General features: G+C 37.3%; 3 protein-coding genes across 4 annotated transcripts; 1 reads left to right on the top strand and 2 right to left on the bottom strand.

Moving 5' to 3' along the window:
• The first annotated feature begins 3,597 nt into the window (after positions 1–3,597).
• On the top strand, positions 3,598–17,408 carry sema4bb (sema domain, immunoglobulin domain (Ig), transmembrane domain (TM) and short cytoplasmic domain, (semaphorin) 4Bb). The gene is made up of 15 exons (XM_065267915.2): positions 3,598–3,755; positions 6,403–6,827; positions 9,840–10,000; positions 10,087–10,149; positions 10,438–10,536; positions 10,628–10,739; positions 11,836–11,952; positions 12,193–12,338; positions 12,841–13,016; positions 13,093–13,243; positions 13,320–13,530; positions 13,616–13,731; positions 13,839–13,996; positions 14,070–14,152; positions 14,241–17,408. The coding sequence occupies exons 2-15, from the start codon at positions 6,668–6,670 to the stop codon at positions 15,056–15,058; spliced, it is 2,571 nt and encodes an 856-aa protein (XP_065123987.1). The 5' UTR covers positions 3,598–3,755; positions 6,403–6,667; the 3' UTR covers positions 15,059–17,408.
• A 4-nt stretch (positions 17,409–17,412) lies between these two features.
• On the bottom strand, positions 17,413–19,279 carry harbi2 (harbinger transposase derived 2). 2 transcript variants are annotated; one of them, XM_065267917.2, is made up of 4 exons: positions 18,519–19,273; positions 18,326–18,441; positions 18,150–18,261; positions 17,413–18,074 (listed from the first exon to the last, which is right to left on the bottom strand). In XM_065267917.2, the coding sequence occupies exons 1-4, from the start codon at positions 18,949–18,951 to the stop codon at positions 17,698–17,700; spliced, it is 1,038 nt and encodes a 345-aa protein (XP_065123989.1). In that variant the 5' UTR covers positions 18,952–19,273; the 3' UTR covers positions 17,413–17,697. The 2 variants fall into 2 exon arrangements, with proteins under 2 accessions (XP_065123989.1, XP_065123988.1); XM_065267916.2 differs by having other exon boundaries at positions 17,413–18,261; positions 18,519–19,279.
• Positions 19,280–20,310: 1,031 nt separating this feature from the next.
• On the bottom strand, positions 20,311–22,863 carry serf2b (small EDRK-rich factor 2b). Its single transcript, XM_065267787.1, has 3 exons — positions 22,730–22,863; positions 21,813–21,921; positions 20,311–20,747 (listed from the first exon to the last, which is right to left on the bottom strand). Exons 1-3 carry the CDS (start codon positions 22,734–22,736, stop codon positions 20,681–20,683), a joined length of 183 nt encoding a protein of 60 aa, XP_065123859.1. The 5' UTR covers positions 22,737–22,863; the 3' UTR covers positions 20,311–20,680.
• Positions 22,864–23,170: the final 307 nt, after the last annotated feature.

A 23,170-nucleotide genomic window follows, 5' to 3' on the forward strand; every position in this document is an offset into this window, starting at 1 on the left:
TCAGCTGTTTAAGCTTTTATATGGTTGAGTCTTTTAATCAGTGTTTTATAAACCAAACCATATTTGATGGATTGTCGTAACTCATCCATTTAGTAGTGCATTTGCAACTCAGCCAGAGATTAAAAGATGAAAGATACTGGTGGAAAGCTGCACAGTACTCCTTACAGCAGCATAATAATTCTTAACCTATGAGGTTTATTTATGTAAATAAAACACACACACACACACACACACACACACACACACACACACACACACACACACACACACACACACACACACACACACACACACAAACACACATTTATTGCATTGGGCATTACAAAATAAACATAATTTCAATGTTAAAAGAAGGCTTAAGTACAATAAGGACACTATTTTAGTAGTTAATACATATCTAGAAATGCTTAAAAAAATACTGGATCAGACCGGTTATTCTAAAAGTTTATTGTAATTTAAACCTACAAAACTGTAATTCTAGATCAGACCTGGTTAAGACAGAGCATTGTGCATTCCTATTTATCAAATGTGTATGAGTAAACTGAGCAATTGGTTACCTAGGTGACAAGCTAGAAGATGGCAGGGACAGATACTGATCTTAATTCTATACAGAAAACATGAAGAACATACTAAATGATATTGAAGCATTAAGCATACAGGAATCACCCACTCTGTGTTTTTTCTCTTTATAGATGAAACACTGTTAGATATTTGCACAAGTTCTTCACGGCATGAGTTCTGTTATTTCTTCACAAACAGGGTGAGGTCTGAGGGCCCTTTTATTGAATACCAAATCATCAAAGCAACATTGTAACTTTCATTCAGTATACAGATGAGTGAATGAGTGATTCAAAAAATATTTTAAGTAAAAAGATGTTGGAAATTACTACGTTCTGGCATAAGCTCATCCAAGTACTAACTTTGGAGTAAAAGAACGACTCCTCATTAGAAGTATTAGACTCTATCTGACGCCAACTTTCTGAGATTTCATGGATGCCTGAGCTCTGTTCTGGCTCTTGATCTATCTCTAATCCCCTGTAATTTTCTTTGAGCACTATACTGTGAATTGTTCTCCTCAATTGAAACTAGGCTCTGTCTACTTTTGGGACTTTAAGTTAAACTAGCACTTTTGCCAAATCACCTTCTGGTATCTTGTAACAGTTAAATGTTACTGAATAGTACTGAAACCACAACCAGTAACCAAATGTGGTCGACTGTATAATCGTTGCTATTATGTTTTAAACAACTAAAAACAAGTATACTTAAGTTAAATAGTTACAGTATTTATCACTCCTAAAAATAAAGGTTCCTTAAAATCTGACTTTTTCCATGTTTAAGAACTTTAAGAAGTGCTATAATTGGGTCCACAGTGCTTCTATCAACCAAAAAAGGTAAAAAAGAACAACACAGTAACAGTAAGAAAAAATAGGTCATTGAAATTTGGCCCCACCTTGTGATGTCAGAAGGGGATAATACCGCCCCTTAATCTGCACTCTCCAACCACGGCACTGCAATTTAGTGCAGAGATCAGCTCATTTGCATTTAAAAGGATATTTTTGCTCACACCTACAAAGTGGCAATTTTAAAGAGCAATTATGGTACGATTTACATTTCTTTTGGTGTGTAAGTGTTTATTAGTACATGTTAACAATATGCAAAGTGTACAAAACCCCTAAGTAAACAATGACACAAGTTATCGTCTCCAACATATATCTCTTTTCTTTCACTACAACAAACACACGGATTGAGGCAATAGTTTACTTCCTGGGCCTCTTGATGTAGACAAGACCAACATTATCATAATTTCTTCCGCTTTGACTCACAGCCTGTAAATTAACTTCTGTTAGCATTGCGAGCAAATCTTTTAAACATATTGAGCGTCATATTTCCGGCTGACGTCAGAGGTATTCAGGCCAATCAGAACGTACAGATTAGCTTGCCAATCAGGGACTCAGCACTTTACAGTTCAAAAATTTACAGTATGTGGAAAATAATAGGGATGCTGCGATCAATCGGCTGATGATGCTTGCTATGCTTCTCAATAAATTACAGTGAAATACAGCTACATCCAAAAGCCAGAGGGCGCTCTCGTGCAGAAACACACGTGAACTCGAGCATTGAGAACATTGTTTGTAAACACAGAGTTTATTAAAAAGAAGGTTTTGAACAACTGACTTTGGTTGATTTGGCTTCCGCTCGCCACCATCTTCCCAGTCAAGATGTATTTATCTGCGAATGCGACGTAAGGAGGGAGGAGAGTAAAGATGGATAGCTCCTAAAGCATGGTTCCATATAAATGCATGGATAATTCGTTGTTTTGTCGCAAGTGAAAAACAATATTGACCTTTTAGTTGAAAAAGGAGCCTCATATGAGATTCTTTCATTCGCATTCGGAAATCGATTATTTACGTCTGGCAGAGATGACGAGCGGACACCATAACAGCCAAAAAGTCAGTTGTACAAAACCTTTCTTTTTAGTAAACTATGTGTACATAAACAATGTTCTCAATGCTCGCCTTCATGTGTAGAGATCCAGGTGATACCTCGAGCAAAGTTTCATGCTGTGTCGCGCCTTCTTATGTTGTAAAATAGTGGTAGTTCGGTAGCAGCGGACAGCGGCTGGAAGAACGCATCAGGGATCGAGTAGGCATCACACCCTTACCAAGATATATTTTTTTAAGTAGCGTTTCTGTTCATGACAGTCGAAGTGTGACATGTTTGCTTTCGTAGCCATTTACTGTATCCATAAGAATCATAGACAGTAAAAGATAAGAAATCCGTAAATCGTAGCAAGCTAGCCAATGCTTGTCAGTAGCCTACTGGTACTCGGTAGGTACTCAAGATGGCGGCATGATGTAAAAGGTCACATGACTGAATTCCATCTATATTTATATTGCTGTTCTTCAAACCTTTTCAGGTATTTTCATAAAAATAAAGAATATGTATAATGATTATGTTTGATGAGTGTTCCTTTTTCAAATGCATGTTTTAAACGACTCAAACTAACAATAATTTCAGATCGATAAGGACTTACTGATCAAAAGCTGTAGTACATGAAATAGCTGTGAATAATACAGCGGTGCAATTCAGAATAATTATGGGTGTATCTCTGCATTTATCGGAGCACCCCTAGAAAATAATGTGTTTTTTTAAACCATAAACTACGCAAACACATTGTATTATACCGAATGAAATTGGTGCACTTTAACCTGCTATAAAAAATTATATATATATAACTAAAACTTAACATATGTACTCTAGGGGCACCAAAGATTAATTTGACATCTTAAAAATGTCTTGTGAAATGTCCAATTTAAAAGTTTTTTTAAGTGACCTGTGCTCTGTGGTTCCATAAAGAACATTTAACATCTCTTACACTTTTATCTTTTCACTTAGATTCATACACTCAAACCAATAAAAAAAACGCGTAAGTAATTTAAAACTTTGTCAAGCAGCGTTTATCAGTTTAGTAATTTATATTGTTTCATGGTCAGTAGTAACAAAGCGCCTTTAAAGAGGAGCCCCTCCAGTTTCATGTGTGACTGTTTTAGAGGTGTGGCTCTGTGTGGAGGAGGAGGAGAGGAGGAGGGTCAAGTCTCAGCGTTAGATCCAGGAGAGAGGAGATCAGCGGTTGATTTTTGCATAGTTGACCGGGAACGAGGCAAACACGCTGGAATACAAATTTTATGGCTCATTTTAAAGTCACCTCAACTCGCTTTTTTATCGCAGAGGCAATGGCTTCAAGCGCTGTAGTGGTAAGTTAAACAAATATTGCTTACAATAAGTTAAAGGGGGCAGTAGTGGTCCACCAAAAGAGGTAACGTTACTGTCGAGGATTTATTGTTCTTAGAAGGCTTAAACTGTTGAATGACGAGTGCACAAAATCACCTGTTGCAAAGCGTATAACCTTTTCAATATCTCTCTGCTGGGCATTTAAGTTAACGTTACATTTCGCGATTTGGTTACTATAGGTGATTTAGGATACAGGGTGCTTGTAGCGCGTTTGTGGTGGAGGGTGGGGGAGTGAGTTGGGGGTGGGTGGAAATGGGCTCAAATAAACAAGGTGGTGTTGGATTGTCCATGCGTAATTTCAGAGTACCCGCAAGGTAAACACGTGTAGAGGACAAAACGTAAATTTCCTTTGTGGCGAATCAATCTTGACTTGAAATAACTACATCAAAGAATGCATTATTTAACATTAAATTAATGATTGACTTTAATCGTGACTGAAAATAACTGATTATTATCATTGCATTAGTTGGACTTTGAACTTTGTTTATGCTTCAGGCCATGTGACATTTACATCCTCCTACTTTGGAGGATAACATCACAAGGGATGACTGATAATGATGAACGCATATTAGACCAAATTACTCACAGTAACTGCTTAAACAATCACATTTCTCATTAAAGTTAAGTCAACACCTTATTTACCTTTTACACCAGAAAGCAGAAGTTGATGATACTTTGCGTCAGTCTGAAGCTTCTTGAGTGTTACTATGAAACACATAAAAAGTTTTAGCTCCTCGATGGTTTATAAATGAATGTGGAGAAACATGAAAGCAGAGCTTTATTGTTTACTTAAGGTCTGATCTGTTACAACAGCATCGGCCATGTGGATCAAAGACTATATGGAAGCATGACAATGAATACCTCATTTGTCTCATCAAAGTAGTATTTGATGCTTGTGTATTAGTAAATATAATGTGTTTTGTTCTGCTTTTTGAATCAGAAGGGAGTTGATTCTCCATTTGGCGTATCATTTTATCTGAGGTTTTGACCGTGTCACACCTCAAGCTGATTATGGACAGGAAAACATCCTTTGCTGCGTGAACATGAGCCCCAGGTTGTTGCCTGTGCCTGCAGATGTGTGCAATATCCGCTGTTTGTACTTATAGATAAGCTTGTCAGAATGTCAAGTAAGTCATTGATATTGATGCTTTTTATTTGAATTTCTTGCCCTGAGGACTTACAATGCAAAGACCAGACCAATGAAATGTTCTAGTTAGTGCAACAAAATGGGTTAGTGCATGAATGTTTATTAGTTTAGACAGTTTATTGCATGTATCAGAGATCTTTTGAAAAGAAGATTTGCGGTTGACCACTTTTCAACCACACAAATATATGAGTTTAGCATCTGTTTCTAGCCGATTCATCTTAAGATCTTCCAGTTACTGCATTACATTTGTCTTATAGTAGTAACAAAATCAGTCTGTGCAGGTCTTCTTTGGGAAATGTGTGTCATAAAGTGATATAAGTGACAGTTGATTTATGCTTTCATCGTTTACTGCTCTTAGTCAACTGTCTGTAATTGTTAATAAAGAGTGGACAAGAGTGGACATGAGTCTAATCTGAAATGTAAGATTCCCACAATTCAGAGTTTGTGTCATTTGTCCCCCAGTCAAGTTTGAGTCATCATCTTCTTTTAATATAATGCAGTAACATGTTTTTGTTTGGCACACGTACAGAAATTAAGTAGTTATCAATGTAAGGAAGTTTTTAATGGTGCCATAATGTTGTTTCTGGGGAGTTAATGCGATGTGATTGGGCTTCTAGCTGAAGTCATGTAAGTGTGAGCTGCATGTTTTATTTTTATCTCAGTCTTTAATCATTTAAAAGAGCCTGTCGTCTTATTCTGAGTCTTAGCAGATGCACAGTTATGTTTCCTTCAGACATGAAAGACTGCAGCGCAGTGCTTTTCTTATATGGCTCTGTTTGTTTTTGTGTGTGCGCTTGTGTGTCACACAGTTTTAGTATGTAGCTTTGAACTTGTTTTTGATGTCTACCCACACTTATGTAACTTTGAACATCTATGCATTTGTATTGTAGATAATATATGCATTGTGTCTGTTTTTATCTATAATTGTTAACTGTATAACTGACATAAATAATATGACTTAGCTTCCATCCATTAATGGTCTAAATGGTTTGCATTTAATGGTTTGCATAGCTTAAGACAACATATGGATCTCATAAAATGTAATATAAATTTAGCAATGATGTAACAGAAAGTAACCAGTATTGAATTAATTGTAATTGTTAATATTTTATTGGAAACATCACAGCCTTCTTGTTTTTTGGACGTACCTCCTTTAAAAGTTGATCAGGCCAAGAGGGAGGAGCTGGTGAATTTCCAAATTCTGTTTGGATAATGTCACACAGAGGAGGACATTTGATTCAGCCTTTTTTTCCACCAAGCACTAATGCATGTACTGTACTTTTCTTTATTGGAGAACACCCACTTACTTTATTTCCTTCAAGTCAGAGTTCATATGATGTTTTTGTTCATTTCAGATAGTTGATGCCCATTTTTACAGCAAAATAAATGCAGTCTCATTATTGACTGTTTATTGTTTCTATCTAATCATGACTCTAAATGTGCTTCTGTTTCTTCCTCTGCAGATTTCAGAAAGTCTAATTGGAAATCTTTATGTAGATGGTCCTTAACAGGAGGAATGTGTCATTACACATAAGTGTATTTTGCTTACAAAAGTCTGATATCTGCTCACCTTTGACCTGTTTGAGGACCTGATTGAAATATGGCAGGACCTTGGTGACCCTATGCACAGAAGAACCAATAATCGTTAACCATAGGGTGTTAACATCACATCCTGAATACCAAAGAAACCTGGAATATATATAAAAAATTAAATACAAAGAATTAACCATGAAAACCAAATGCAAAGTCCACTGGAAACAAGTAGCCATGGAAACTGCAAAGTCTATCTGGCTCTTACCTTTGACCATATGGATTTTTTTGGCTGGAGTTTTACAAGCAACCGTGGCGAATGAAGATGACATCACAGCACGCATTAGTTTCCCATACAGTAAGTGATGCGTTTTTATCCAAAGCTATTTATTATACACTTCACTTACCACACCAGCAGTCTCACCTCAAGCAACCTGGGTTAAGTTTGTTGTTCAGGGTTAGGAGAGATGCTTTTAACTTTAGTTCAGGAAGTTGGATGGATCACTGTGTATGTACAGTCAATAAAAGTCAGTAGCGTGTACTCCATAGATGGTTTCATTGGACCGCAGTTACGCGCTTGGCCCAAAATTAACTTCCGGTCTGTATTTGTTGCTATGATTTGAAGTCTACCATACTTGGGGAATTCTACCAGAAGTTAAGTTTGGGCCAAGAAAAAGTGGGCCATATGTTTATGTTGTTGCGGCTAAACAACTTCACAATTTATTTTTTGTTGCATTCTGAATCCACTGGGCTCAGATTGTGGCAAATGTCCTCTCAAGTCCTTTCACACCGAGATGACGGAAAATACGTCTGGGATTTGTCCGGGATCGTCTGATTTTTGGTTCATTCACACTGCCAATGATTTTCTGATATCTTTACATAATGTGAAAATCCTGTAAATACACGTGACGTATTTAAAGTCCTGCACTTGGTAGGTTATTCTACAGCGTCTGAAGTTAGCAAATTATCTGTGATTTCTCTCTCGAAATACCACGTGCATGCATGTTTGTTTCTTACAAGATTGTAAGGAGCACGTGATGCACTGTTTTGTCATGCTGGTGAATGATCTCAGCTTCAGCGCGGATATTGACGAGCTCACTGATCTCTACTTCAGTCCAGTTTACTGACATTTCTCGTTGTGAATGTTGATCTGCGTTTAATTCCCTGTGTCAAAGAGCTGATCCATAAATTCGTGGTTGCAATGACATGCGCGTCCTCACTAGAGATGCTCCGATCAGCATTTTTGGGGCCGATTACCGATCACCAAGATCATGATCGCCGATCAGTGCCGATCACAGAATGGCAGTGGAATGGGAATCTTTTATCTATAATCCAGCAGAGTTTACACCATTTGTAGAAATGAAACTAACTATAAATAAGGTATATTATTGTTTTAATAGAGAATCAAATAATTAAGCACAACAAATAGTTCTTCTTGCAAAGAGAAATGTAATATGCCTGTAAAAAGGTTTATGTCTGTTAAAAGTAATTAATATAAAACACTTCACAGTCTTTACTGTATGAATTAAATATACACGCATTCATATGAAGTACAACAGTTTTTCACTGATGAGCAGAAAGTAATTTTATTGAGAGATGAATTAGGATACTGTAGCTTTAAGACGTGGGAGAGATCGTTCTCTTCACGTGCACTGATGACCGGCTGCTGTGTATGCGTGCGGCGGGTGTCCGCAAACAAGAGCAGCTGTGAGGAAAATGGAAGTTTAAACCTTCAAAACTTTAAAACGAATGCAAGTAATAAACTTTCGGCATGAGGATGCAAGTGTCCATGATAGATATGTGTTGTATACGCTGTTTGATAGGGATGTGAAGACGCATCCCGCTGAGGACCGGAGCGCGTCCTCATAGAAAATACGCATATCTCTGTAAAGGGAGAGAGAGAGATCCAAATGTGCACGTCACACATGAGCAACGGGCTACAAAATGCTCGCAATGTCTAAAACGGTCTCTTATTGCAGCCGCATCAGGAACTCTATAATGACAAAAGTAAACATAAAGATCGGCTCATGAGATCGGCAAATTTAGTGCCGATCCCGTCATTTAATGGCGGCCGATCGATCGGAGCATCCCTAGTCCTCACTTCACAGCATTGTTTCTGCTTCTTGTTCACACACAATCCTTTCCGTGTATGTTACCGCAATGTTACTAGGTAGGTACTCTTTCCGGGGCGGTCCAAGAACATTTACGGGACGTGTTTGTGTTCACACAGAAGCCTTTCTGCCAATTTTACGGAAATTTTCTGGGACCTAAGTGCTATGTAAATTAGATTTTACTTTATGGGCATTTACTTAATGCGTCTAGCTTATACCATTGCAGAAGTTAAACTGATCACTGTATTTACATGACACCTGAAGGTACTTTAAATTGAATTGAATTTAAATGTATTTATTTTATTGCAATGTTGCATTGTTTCAAAGCACCTTTACATTAAAAAAACCTAAGAAAACTAGCAAACTAAGAAAATAATTACAGCGTATATGCAGAGTACCTATAGAATAGAATAGAATAGAAATGGATAACATGGTAATATGTCCAAAAACATATTTTGGGTATTGTTTTTCTGTTTTATACATTTGTTAGCAATCCACTGATTAAGACTGAAATGAAGTCCTCTTTATCAGTAGATTTAGCGTTTCTTTAATCTTGGTGCATTTCTTTAATCTTGGTGCAGTCCACAAAAAAGTCTTTTGAAAATGTCTAAGATTCCTTCCTGTGTGTGTTTTCGTGAAGTTGCTGTCCTCTTTGCTCTGTCTGGTGACATGTTGTTTGACTCGGTAATGAGCACAGAGAGAATCTTGGCCACAGAGTGTCTTGCACGGTCAGACCCACTCATCTGCAAAAACTTAACTCAGTTTAAGGGCTATTTAAACTACCACAACGTTTCTCATTCCCAAAAGACCTATTACCTTACTGCTCCAATGTTACGTTCGTTCATCTTAGCCAAACACGCAGGAGGGTTTAATCCTTGATTGTAAACATTTACAAGAGCTATTAAAACCATTTGCAAACCCTGGCTGGTGTACTGTACTCGGAGTAACAGCAACACACAGTAATTACTTGTGGTGGAACATGCAAGTGTAATGGATGTAGATTAGTTAGGGTTAGTGACCCATGTGCCATGCCAGGAAACCTTGGACATGCAAACTAACGTAATATGAAATGGCTGGTTTATGACCTGGGATTGTACAGTTTTTAGGTGAAACACGAATGTGAAGAATGAAGCATGCGTTTTGAACATATAATAGGACCTGAGAAGTTGAATGCATGTGTTTAAAATTACTTATTTTGTATGATATGGTGTGAAGGAGGATGTTTAAACTCGTGTATTTATGTGTGTTTGTGTGTAAAGATGCTGAAGGGCGATTGTTGAGAGAGTTCTCTGTGGATGGTGTGTATAACTATTCAACACTTCTGCTGAGCCCAGATGAAAACAAGCTGTACGTGGGAGCCAGGGAGAACATATTCTCTCTCAGCCTGGACAACATCAGTGCAACGTATCTACAGAAAACAGTAAGTGTGTGTAGAGATGTTTGTGAAAAACATAAGCATGAAAACGTGCATTTAGATTTTACTTTGTATTTTTGTGTCTTTTGTAGCTGTCATGGAACACAACAGATGAAAAGAGGAAAGAATGCAGCTTTAAGGGAAAGGACCCTCAGGTGTGTGTTCAGATATCTATACGTTGTAGGGACTGACCAGGTCCTCACAAATTTAATCAATTATTAAACATAATAAAAGATTTCTGTGAGGGTAAAGTTTAGGGATTGGGTTAGGGAAAGTGGATCAGATATACAGTTTGTATAGTGTATATACATTTTGTCTATGAAATGTCCCAATAAATAATGGAAATGTGTGTGTTGTGGTGATTGTGAATATATAGATGAATCCAAACACTGAAACTATAAAAACTTTATTGGTACTTCATCTCTGTTTGTTATGCGTTTCAGACGGACTGCTTTAATTACATCAAGATTTTACTTCATTTGAATAGCACACATCTGTATGTGTGTGGTACATATGCCTTCAGCCCCACCTGTGCTTACATTGTGAGTTCTCGATCTCTTTACTTCTGAATATGTGTTGATTTTCATTTTCACTTAAATGATCGGTGCTTACGTATCACTTGAACCGTTGTAGAACATTTCAAGTTTTTCTCTGGAGAAAGATGAATTGGGTGAGCATGTTATGGAGGATGGTCGTGGACGTTGCCCTTTTAATCCAGACTACAGGTCTACAGCTATTGTAGTGGGTAAGGTTACTTATGCGAAAATACATCTATTCATACTACCTCTGATACTTTTATTTAAAGGGATAGTTCACCCAAAAATGAAAATAATGTCATTAATGACTCACCCTCAAGTTGTTCCAAACTCGTAAGTCCTTCGTTCATCTTTGAAACACATTTTTAGATGTTTTATATTTAGTCCAAGAGCTTGTTGACTCTTCATTGAAAATCTATGTACACTATACTGTCTATGTCCAGAAAGGTAATAAAAACATCATCAAAGTAGTCCATGTGACATCAGTGGGTCAGTTAGAATTTGTTGAAGCATCAAAATACATTTTGATCCAAAAATAACAAAAATTACGACTTTATTCAGCATTGTCTTCTCTTCCGTGTCTGTTGTGAACCACAATGCGTGAGACTAAAGTCACATGACTGCAGTGACGTGGCTGACGTGTTATCTGGTGCGCCCTGTTTTTTTTTTTTGTGCTCTGGCTTCGTTTACAGTCTAAGGGAGATGCACACTGTAAGTTTGAAAAAAAAACTTTGCAAACATGTCTGAGGATAACACGTCATCCGCATCATTGCAGACTTTAGTCTCGCGCATGTGCTTCACAACAGACGCGAAAGTGAAGACAATGCTGAATAAAGTCATAATTTTTGGACCAAAATTTATTTTCGATGCTTCAACACATTCTAACTGACCCACTTATGTCACATGGACTACTTTGATTATATTTTTATTACCTTTCTGGACATGGACAGTATAATGTACGTAGATTTCAATGAAGGGTCAACAAGCTCTCGGACTAAATCTAAAACATCTAAAACTGTGTTCTGAAGATGAACGGAGGTCTTACGAGTGAACGACATGAGGGTGAGTCATTAATGACATTATTTTCATTTTTGGGTGAACTATCCCTTTAAAGCCACTTATATTGCATTGCAAGTATACTGTACATTTTATCCGTTCATGCATTCCCTAGGAATTAAACCCATGATCTGGGTTCTCTGTTCTCTCTACTACTAACTTTCCTGAGCTACATGTTCATATTTTACAATGGTGGCATTCAGTGAACATTTTTATTTTATGTTAATAATAAGTTTTGTTGTGTTGCAGATGGGGAGCTGTATACTGCAACTGTCAGTAACTTCCAGGGAAATGAACCCACCATATATAGGAGTCTAGGGTCTGGCACTTCTCTGAAAACAGAAAATTCTCTCAACTGGCTCCAGGGTAAACACTTATACACACTAACAGACTCTCACACACATACACTTAACCACAAGGGACCTCGTAAGAGATACATATCTAAAAATAAAAGCCCATATCAGTGATTACTGATCCCTACTTTCTCACGCATGGTAAGAACATCAATTGACTGACTGATACGAAGTAACAGTTTTACAGTACTTTTGGTGTTTGCATAAATTTAACATGTGTTTTTATGGGCGTGTTTGTGTTTTCTTGTGTCAGATCCAGCGTTTGTAGGTTCTGCTCATATTACGGGTTCAGGGAGTGAGAGAGGTGATGATCAGATCTACTTTTTCTTCAGCGAAGTGGGAAAAGAGTTCGACTTCTTTGATAACACCGTAGTGTCCAGGATTGCACGTGTGTGTAAGGTAATGTGGAGAGTTTTGGAGGAGTTCACACGGCATTGATAAAATTACCATAAACTTGAGAAAGCACATATACACGCATACATACCACACATGCATACTATCATTATACAGTTAGATTAATATTATCTTCTAATGACTCTTCACTCTTGCTGTGCTTATAAAGGCCAAAATAAAATCAAAATACTTATTTTCTTATTACACAATTCTGATTATATTGTGCATGTTATTCTAAGGAAAATGGCACAATGATAAAGTAATTTGCCGTACCATATAAATACCAAGATATATGGATGGCATACAGTATTTTGATATGTAATGGCAGTACCATGGTACATTATATGAAGAAACATTTCATTGAAATCTTTGCTGGAGTTCTGAGTCCCCCTAGTGGTCATTTATATTTTTGTAGCTATACATTAAAATAGTATATGTAGGTCATTTTACCTTTTATTTATAATGTTAAAGGTTATTCCTGATCTTTCTGATTGTTTCTAACCCTTAGGAGGATCAGGGTGGGGAGAGAGTCTTGCAAAAGAAGTGGACCACATTTTTGAAAGCTCAGCTCTTGTGTTCGCTACCGGAGGATGGTTTTCCATTCAACATCATACAGGATGTGTATGTGCTCCCAGCCCAAAGGCAGAGAGACACACTCCTATATGCGGTCTTCACTTCTCAGTGGTAAGTAAAAAATACAGATGGAAAAATAATATAACATTACTCTTCAGCATACTGTACTTAAAAGTAAATTTTGTAGGAGCAAAGGACTGGCAGGCAGTTCAGCAGTATGCGTCTTCAGCATGGATCAAGTAGAGAAAGCTTTTAGTGGCCGTTACAAAGAGGTCAATCGAGAGACACAGCAGTGGTACACACACGCTCTCTCTGTACCTGAACCGCGACCTGGAATGGTGAGAACACACACGCGACTCACAAATGCCAGTCTATAAAGATCTTCTTGACGATAATGTGTTTTTCTTTCTTCAGTGTATTACTAATGCTTCCAGGCAGATGGGAATCGAGTCATCCCTGGATATGCCAGATAAGGTGCTAAACTTTGTAAAAGATCACTTTCTGATGGACAGTCCGATCAAAAGCCAGCCTGTGCTCTTTACACACTCCGTGCGTTACACACAAATCGCTGTGGACCACGTACAAGGCCTTCACGGGGCTTACGATGTGATGTTTATCGGCACAGGTATGTGAGGGGTTCGTTTTGATTTGTGACTTTCATTTTCTCCATTCGTCACTAATTGGTTTCGACCCATCGGTGCGATTTTCAGATGATGGACGTTTGCAAAAGGCTGTGAATGTGGCTGGTGTGATGCACATCATTGAGGAGATCAGTTTGATCTTAAATCCACAACCAATACAACACATAGAGCTGGACTCAACAAAGGTGGGTGGGCGTGTTGTTTTGAAATATTTATTTAATTTCTGAGCAAAAAATTTTGTTTGTACTTATTTCTCCTACACACTCACTCTGTCTCTTTTGTTATCAAACAGGGTTTGTTATTTGTGTCGACTCGCTCTGGCATTGTACAGCTGCCAGTAGCAAACTGTAGTTTCCATAACAACTGCGGGGAGTGTATTTTAGCCAAAGACCCATACTGTGCGTGGACAGGCACACATTGCACTGATGTCACAAGAAACCCAAAACAAAAGTAGGTATTTACCTATTTCCCTATGCACCAGTTACATTTACTATTACTTTTAACCATCTAAATTGTGTTTCAGTCACTGGCAGCAGGATATAGAGATGGCAAACACCATATTAAAATGTAACGGCACAATGTTCAGTATTGACTCTCGAAACGCAGGTAAATCGGAGTATGGTTTCAACACACAAACACATTTCATCCTGTTAAAATGATTGATTGTAATACATAATCTCCTTTTTCTTTGTAGTGTTACCACGTTCTTTACCAAGTTCCCAATCACATGACTGCCAGCTCGTCATCGTCCCTGCCAACACTCTTCGCTTGCTTCCCTGCAAACCTCGCTCCAACCACGCCCAAAGAAAATGGCTATACAAGCCAGATGTAAGTCACTACCTGTTTCGCAGCCCAGACGGTGGATTGGTAGTCAGTGGCCGAGCGGGCAGTGAGGAGATTTTCTCTTGTTGGTCAGAGGAGAGCGGCTTTAGGCAACTCCTGGCCAATTACTGTGTGAAGGCGGAGCCTTTTTCCGTGACAACATCCGATCTTGGACAAACAAATGAAGCTTTTATAATTCAGGGCATATCGTCAGACAACATCCTGATCGGTGAATCTGCACGCTCTGCTCAACAGCGTATAAAGACCTATGGCACAGAGCTGGCAGTGGTTTGTGTGCTGTTAGTCATTTGCGTGCTTTCATTCGGGCTGTCTTTGGCATACCGACAGAGAGGTCGGATGAAGGAGATGTTAAGGGGGGGAGAGCAGACGGGAAGAGCCCAAAAAAGCACAGGCAAGCCTAGGGAGAGTTTACCCCTTAACGGTGGCGTGCTTCCAACTTCCCCTTCAGACCACAAAAGCTACCAGACATTAGAGGAAAGCTGTGGCTACATAATCTCTCCAACAGAGACTTCCAGCACAAACACATTACCACGGCAGAACTCCGTGGAAGCACAGACACTCGCCCAAACGCCACAAAAAGGATTTAAAGACAGTCTTGTGGAAATAAGTGACATTTCCCCTCGCCCGCGGGTCCGTCTGGGTTCAGAGATCAGAGACTCTGTGGTGTAAAGATGTGCGTTTATACTGATGTTAGATGACGGTGAGAATCACAACCAAAAACAATGTAACTCTCTAAATGTTTACTTGGTAGTCAATGGGCAGCTTTATTGAATGACTTTAGAGCCCTGATCACAAGTGAAAGGAGGGGAAAGAGATGAAGTGCCACTCTGAGTAAGAACAGAGCCACTCAAACACATTACGTTAGGATTCTCCATGTATGGCCACATTTTACGTATTTAATACAATGCCCTGAAGTCTGCTTCCACTCTTCAGTCACTTCTTAACACGATTCATTGTGCTAATATGAGAAAGATAATGTTGAAAGTTTTAAGATGAAGTGAGAGCTTGAAACAGAAAGAAGATTGAATGGGAGATAAGGACTGAGCCTTTTGGTTTTAAACTGGTATGAAAATAGCTGCTGGTGCTATCACTGCCAAGAATAATGATGCTTTAAGCATCGAGACAAAAGATTGTTGCATATGTCTTTTAGTATTTGTTTTGCTATTGTTGTGCACAGGTTCATGACAGCTCATATTGTTAATTATAAGACCCCTAGCCTATTCTCTGCAGATACTCGTACCATTTGTTAGAGAGTTTGTTAGCATTAAAGGCCACGGTTACTACTTGTAAACATTTTAGAAATATGCTCTGATTTTTCATGCATTGCATTTTTTTTAAAAACGAAAAAAAAAAAACATTCGGGAGGAAAAGTAGGTTGGTGTTTTCTGTGATTCAGTCGTGCTATGTGGGTCTTAAAAAAAAAGTCAGATATGGTAACATGTATTGAATCATTAATTCAACGAATGAATGTGTGCTTGTAGCAACATAAAATGTAGCAACAGTTATGAGCATTAGGGTAACGATAAGGTTTCCTAATACCTTTGAATGTACATATGAAAAGATGTAAAGCACAGCAGTCAGGATTCTGTATGGTCACATTCACAAGTGTTTAGTACGGCATACTTCAGCAGACAGGGACTACACAGAACAACACCATAATACAATAAAATTACAGTATGATCAAACAGCATTAAAGAGTGAGGTAATGCAAATGAAAAGAACAACAAATATTATAAAGTAAATGTGAGCGCATTGGACCGCATGTATGAGGGATGCAGCGCTGACTGACGGCTAAGAAGCTGTTTGAAGTAGCAGTTAGAAATGGTTAGATTATTAGAAGAACATTACAAGGTACAAAACATACGTTTACATACTCTTTGCAGAATCTACAAAATTTAGGAATTAAAAAATATAAAACATTTTTTAAATAAATGTATTAGTGCCCTGAATAAGTTATTACACTTAATAGATGTTTAGATGTCCAAAACACTGAAAATAACCAAATGTACAAAAATTGCACAGTTCAGGAGTTAACATACTCTTGATTTTTTAATGTTATATGATGGCACCAGTTCTTAATGTTTTGCAGTGTTGTTCAAGAACCCCATGTTTGATTAAACTGTCCACTGGTCTTCAGAAAAATCCTCCAGGGCCTGTACTTTCTTTGCTTTTTCAGCATCTTTTACATATTTGATTACTTTCCAACAATCCACTGCCAACAATGGTGCTGAAGATTCATATGTAATTACAAAATGTACAAATATTCACTGATGCATCAGAAGGCAACATAATACATTGAGAGCCAGGCTTTAGCCAAATTATTGGTGTTAATTGCTGTTTTGTTTGTTTAAAGATCTTCATAAAATGAGAATCCTAATTAAGATATTTACAGGTGTTCCTGCAGATAAAATAATATGTACCAACCATTCTGTTAATTTTGAATGTTTATATAGATCTGGCTTTTAATGTATTGTTTTGCTTTCTTGAATATCAGTGAATAATTGTACATTGTTTATCACAAGCATTAAAAATCAAACGTATGTAAATGTATCATGGGTTATTTGAACGTATTTTATGTGAAATGTCTTGTTCAGGGCTGTGCTAAATAAAAACAAAATGCAGTTCCTTATATTTTTAAAATGAACAGTTTGCAGATTCTGTGCGTAGTTAATTTAATTGTATTAATTGGCCTTACCTGCAACATTTATGCAAGACTTCACAGCACATATACTCCCTACACACACCAATGCCCAACATCCTTGTTCATATTGACCCTCATTCTACTTTAACTGTGAAATATTTGTTTTACATTCCACTCTTCGCTTGTGTGTACTAAATGGTAAATAGTGATATTTTATACTTTATTGACACTGTTAGCACTTTATTTGTTCTTTTTGGTTTGTACATAAGGTAGGTCAATGTCAGCATCATGGGACAGTATTGTACTCAAGGTTGTTTATTATTGATAATAGGTTTGGTCTCCACAGTTTGACAAGCAAAATAAAATGTGCACACGCTCAAAATGTCAGTCTTTTTTGTGCTTTATTTTTTATTGCAAAAACCAATCAAAACATGGAACCACATACAACACCAGGGTTTGAAAAAACATTCCTAGAAACATACACTCAAAATGTCATGTCTTGAGTATGTTTTTCAAATGAGTACTTAATATAATATAGACAGTTGTTATGGGCAACCACCCTCTCCAATACAGCGGAGTATATATTACTCTGTAAACATTTAACATTGTTACATAAGTACATTTATCTTGATTCATATATGGCGTTCCAATGTGCTTTTATAGAGTTTTAACTGAAATACTGGGCAGTAATGTCATCTCGCACAGCTCTGCCAGCTGGATGTTCCCGGCTTATGGGGTCAACCACATCATCAGCAGGTTCATGGTATTCCTGTGGCACTCGCTCCTTTCTTATAGTGGCTATGTTGTGGAGCACAGCACATGCACCTACTATCTGCGATGCCCGTTCTGGTGATACCCTTAGGTCATGAAGACAACTAAAGCGTGCCTTTAAAACGCTAAAAGTCCTTTTAATCACAAGGCTTGTTTGACTGAGAGCCACGTTAAAGTCATGCTGTGGTTGTGTTTCTGGGTTTTGATAGGGAGTCATCAAACTGCTTTGACAAGCATATCCTCCGTCTCCCACCAATATGCCATCATACAGCCCTGTCAACAGACAAAAAGTAAATAAATAAAGGTGTTTCATACAGTCCATTAGTATTTGGTGAGGTTTTACCATACCATCCTGAAAGCGGCGATACAAAACTGAGTTGCGGAAAATTTGGGAATCATGGACTGATCCAGGCCATCTGGCATCCAAGCTTGTAATCATATATTGATGGTCACAAGTCATCTGCAAATAACAGCATACAATGAAAATATCTGCATTAAAGACTGATAAATGCAAAAAGTCTTACCTGAACATTGATGCTGTGAGTAAACTTTCTGTTCATATAGTTAGCCTCAATTTCCTTTGCCGGCCTAGAGATTGCAATGTGTGTGCAACCGATTGCTCCAATAACTTCTGGAAATCCTTTTAAAGAATCAAAAATTCAGGTTAGAAAATCTTTGTTGAATATTAGTTATAGGTGGTGTATAAATCCATCTTACCGGCAATTTTATAGAAACCCTCTTTTATGGCATCAGTGGGTAAATGACCAGGGAACGCAATAAAAGTGTTTATATATCTCTGAAGTGCCAGGACCACCCTGCGGATAGTGCGGCAGACTGTGATCTTGCTGATTTTCTCGGCGTCACCCACCGCATACAAGTATGTGCCGCTTGCGAAGAAACGCAAAGCAATGCATAACATTTGAGGTACACTTATAGCATGACTCCGCCGCGTTGGATTTTTAATATGCTGCTCAAGAAGCCGACAAAGGTACACTATTCCCTCAGCCGAAAATCCATATCTCTTGTACAAATAATCATCGGGGAAAGCCAGTGGATTTTGTCTATCTCTGAAAACTCTTTCCCTGCGAAGAGCTCTTCGGACAATTTGAGCTCCGATATCTATAGGATTCGGTAGAAACGGTGAAGCCATGGATAACTCAATTCGCTCACAGTCATAGCCTTATTTGTTTACGTTAGGTTAACCGCGGTTCACAACGTTATTTAACACCGCTTTTAATCACTTTGATGATTATAAAACATGGTTAATACTAACACGAATGTTGTTCAATAACCAACAAAGATGTTCAAGAACGTGTTGTTCGCTAAATCCTCACATCGGCGTTCTCATTTGTCGATTTCAAAGTCCCACCTACCTCTCACGCGGGATTTATCCCTGCTGCTGCTCATTAACGGAAATCGGTTATTCCAGCCTGATTGCAGCGCGAGCGAGAGAGATCTGATTGGTGTTTGCCAACCGCCAATAAAAACAATAGAAGAAGAAGAAGAAGATATCTGATTGGTCCTCTGTGGGCAGGATTTACAAGCGACCTCTCTTTTTTTATTCAAACAATTAAATGAAGTATACAATCACCTTCAGGAGAACATTATCAAATAAAAGAAGATAGAAGTCAGAAAAAAAGGAAAAGGAAATAAAAAACACAATAAAGGGTTATGAAGCTTACAATCAAGGAAAAAAAACAATAAAATATAAAAGCAATGAAGGAAAGCTATCTAATTTAAGTTTGAGTCAATAGAATTTTATATATATATATATATATATATATATATATATATATATATATATATATATATATATATATCCAAAAACCTAACAAGTTTTTTATTGTTAGTCAAACAAAAAGATGTGAGCAGTGAGTAAACCTAAATCAGGAAATGTGAAAAAGTAGGAATTGAGCCCATACATTTTTGCTAATGGATAAAAAATTTGCCAAACAAAATAAAAAAAGTTAAATAAATACTCTTTAGAACAAGCGACCTCTCTTATCACAGACTGCCGCAGGGATGACGTATTATGTAGTCCAACCCGGAAGATAGTGGGACACAAGAAGCCCATTATTTTTCCCTTTGGATTACCTCGAAAATTAAGGTATGTGTTGTTGAACAAAAGTTTTTAACAACTACAGGTTTTACTGCACCAATGACTGAACCTCTAACATTGGCTTTTGTTGGGTGGCATGTATGGAGTTTGGATAAACTAAATGAATTAATGTATATAAGCTGGTTTGTTTACTCTATTTTGTGTAAGATTTTTTATTTTGAAATGTTACTGCAACATTATCTAAATAATAAAATTCATCTGATCTAATAATAATCCATAGTTTTGCAATGGATTTGAAGAACAAACAATGTGAAAATTCATATTTGTGTCATTCTCAACACTTGGGAATGCCACATCTGTACTACTATGGAAAGCTATTTGTAATTTTTAGACCTTAATGTCTGGCATATGTTAATCATTGGTTAAAAGAAAATTCACTATGTACACACATTTTTAGAGATATAGTTTAATTACAAGGTGTGAATTAAAATGTACATTTTATTAAGAAGGGCACTTAATACAAAAATATGAAATTGCAATGCCAGTCCAGATGTTTTGAAAGTGCCATTTATTTTACTTGTTCTGAATATTCGAAAGTAGGAACTATATCCTCCATTCCACCATTACTAAACATAAAACAACATAAAATCGTTACATACTGTATTAGCGATATGCCCTTTCCAACATATTATGGACTTTGAGGAGAAACATTAGAGAATCAAGGTCTCAAAATCTACACAATGATAGATATTTTTCATAACAAAAAGACTATCAGGCCAGGAATTCAAAATGGCATGTTGGTCACGATGTCATCCTCTGGTTATTTGGCATTGGTGTCTGGCTTGTCAGTTGCCTTTTTTTGCTTTTGTTGCATGATTTCAGCATCTCTGAAAAACAAAACAGCAAAATTATAACTTTACATTATTTCATTATGTTCTTTGGTGTTCATTCTATCTACAGGAGGCAGATACGTGTATGCATCTCTCTTCAATGGTAATGAAACGTAATGTGATCTTTTAACAATGAAGTCACAACAGTAGAGAAATAGTATGCTTAAACAAAAAACATATAAACAATGACAGGCTTTCCTGTCTTTGACAAATGTACCGTGTAAACAGTCACAGTGCAGGTTGGAAAACAATGTGAATCCTTAGGTTAATGACTTAACACTTTCTCTTCTTCCTGTAAATGTATTGGTTTTTAGTGGAAAAGCTTGATGATCTTGTGGTGTTGAGCGTGACTTGTACTTTTGCATCGGACCAACGCCGTAGCCTATAAGCCGTAGGTTTCTACTTACACATGCAGATTGCATGGTCCAGAGTCATGTTACAGTATTAAGGCAAAAGCTGAAGAAGAGGTAGCATGCTGTGTATGTGGTTGGAGAAGCATCAGCAATGATGGGGGTAAATATACTATGGATGCACGATACCACTTTTTCATTACCAAGCCAATTTCAATACCAGAATACTACTGAATTTTTCTTGAACAATTTAAAATTGCAGACGCACACATGAGAAAGTCAAATGTGTTGATCTTTAACTGCTACATCTAGTATAATAAAAAAATAAATCTGTTATTGTGTGTGTGAATGATGCGTTTTACCCAGTCCGCTACAACACAGAAGGCGAGTCTCCTTCAGAGTTTCCATGAACTTAAATTTCTTTATATATGCATTTGTTCTTCACATAAAGCTATTTAACGTATTAAGAAGACTTTAAATGGTGCATGAAAATGTTTATAATGCTTTCATAATACTTTCTCCTTTGACCAAACCACTGTAAAGCAAGGAAAGGGGGCACTTAAATGTTTATCAACTTAAAAAGCATTTTTGCTCGGTTTGCTTTTGTATTGTTTTACTACTAACACAATTATTTAAACTACATAGTTTATGGTGTTTTCAGGGGGGACAACCAGCATAGGTCCTACACAACACTAAAAATTTGCCTTTTTACCTCTGCTTACGAGCAGCTGCAGAGAGGCCATCCTCCTTTTTCTTCCCTTTGGCCTGTTCAGTATGCTTCTTAGCATTCTTCTGACGGGCAAGTTCACGCTGATTTCCTCCTACAAAACATGAAATCGTAACTCTTATCAGCATGTCCATGCTTTAGTGACTATATTTGATTTTAAAAGACAAAACCTGGAGACTGGATGCAGACATACACTAAGAACATCACAGCTTCATCTGCTTTATTTGTTTAACAAATACCAGAATGCATGTTTTTATGCATAAATATATTGCATATAAACAGAAACAGTTTTGACTATAATCTATTTCGTATATCTTGATGCTGTTCTGTGTAATCTGGAAACATAATTATGTGTACAGTACAATAGCAACCACAGAGAGATGTGTGATAAGCCAACGTGGCAATGAGGGCGCTAGAGAGCTTTCATAACAATAACAACATCCACGCACAAAATGCTAAGATTTTGATGAAAACAAGCCACTTTCCGTTCTAATAAAAACACCCATTTAACAGATTAACCAAATACTTTAACAATATTTCAAAGATTGCAATTACGGTGACATTATTAGTGGCATTTTCATGCCAGTTAGCTAATGTTAAACATCCGTCAACTTCACCAAGAGAAACTAACTTCCTTAACACGATTTATAGTTTCTTGCTACATCAACTTATAAATAATATTAATTAATGTTGATTAACTAAATAAAAAACAGGACTTTGTCTGGTTTAGCAGATTATTGACGTGGTTTAGTTTCGGGGATTTTACACTGCATAAGCTAACCGGCTAGTTAGCTAGCCTTGCTATCGTATTAATCCTCACTACGAATAATCCACACAGTACTTCCCCTTATATTATTAAAGACTGTATAATTTATATAAATACATAAATAAATCGTACTCACTCGTCATGATTGCTCTTTTGTTGTCGCCTGAGCGCAAAGCTCAACCAGGCGTTACCCCGTGCTCTAGTGATGGCTGGCGGACCTCAAACGCTTCAAAAGAATCACGACAATGCTGCATCTGAATGCGGCAGAGGGTTTCCATGTGAACAAGGCACGTGATTTCAGTACACGTCATTTCGTGGTAGAAAGTTTTTTCTTCAAAGAAAAGGAAAATTGTTTCTTGATATAAATTAATTCGACTGATTAATGATGCCTACTTGTAAACTTTATTTATAGCATGAATGACCCTCATTTTTAGGTCTATTTTTTTCTGTGATGTTCATGTATTTGCAGTTCCTGAACAAAAATAGATAAATACACCCAAGCAGAGATTCTAGGCTGTTTATCAATTTATTTAAAATATGATCACTTTATCTCATCTCATTAAGCCTTTTGAAAGAA

This window comes from Paramisgurnus dabryanus, chromosome 2 (genome assembly GCF_030506205.2).
Source record: "Paramisgurnus dabryanus chromosome 2, PD_genome_1.1, whole genome shotgun sequence".
Lineage (NCBI taxonomy): Eukaryota > Metazoa > Chordata > Actinopteri > Cypriniformes > Cobitidae > Paramisgurnus > Paramisgurnus dabryanus.

Excerpts from the sequence above, each read along its gene's own strand:
- sema4bb (XM_065267915.2), top strand. The coding sequence starts at position 6,668 with ATGAAAACCAAATGCAAAGTCCACTGGAAACAAGTAGCCATGGAAACT. Across the intron at positions 13,244-13,319 it reads CTGAACCGCGACCTGGAATG|TGTATTACTAATGCTTCCAG; the intron begins GTGAGAACACAC and ends TTCTTTCTTCAG. Across the intron at positions 13,997-14,069 it reads ACAAGAAACCCAAAACAAAA|TCACTGGCAGCAGGATATAG; the intron begins GTAGGTATTTAC and ends ATTGTGTTTCAG.
- harbi2 (XM_065267916.2), bottom strand. The coding sequence starts at position 18,951 with ATGGCTTCACCGTTTCTACCGAATCCTATAGATATCGGAGCTCAAATT. Across the intron at positions 18,442-18,518 it reads GGGTTTCTATAAAATTGCCG|GATTTCCAGAAGTTATTGGA; the intron begins GTAAGATGGATT and ends ATTCTTTAAAAG. Across the intron at positions 18,262-18,325 it reads CTCACAGCATCAATGTTCAG|ATGACTTGTGACCATCAATA; the intron begins GTAAGACTTTTT and ends TGTTATTTGCAG.
- serf2b (XM_065267787.1), bottom strand. Across the intron at positions 20,748-21,812 it reads GCAGCTGCTCGTAAGCAGAG|AGATGCTGAAATCATGCAAC; the intron begins GTAAAAAGGCAA and ends TTTGTTTTTCAG.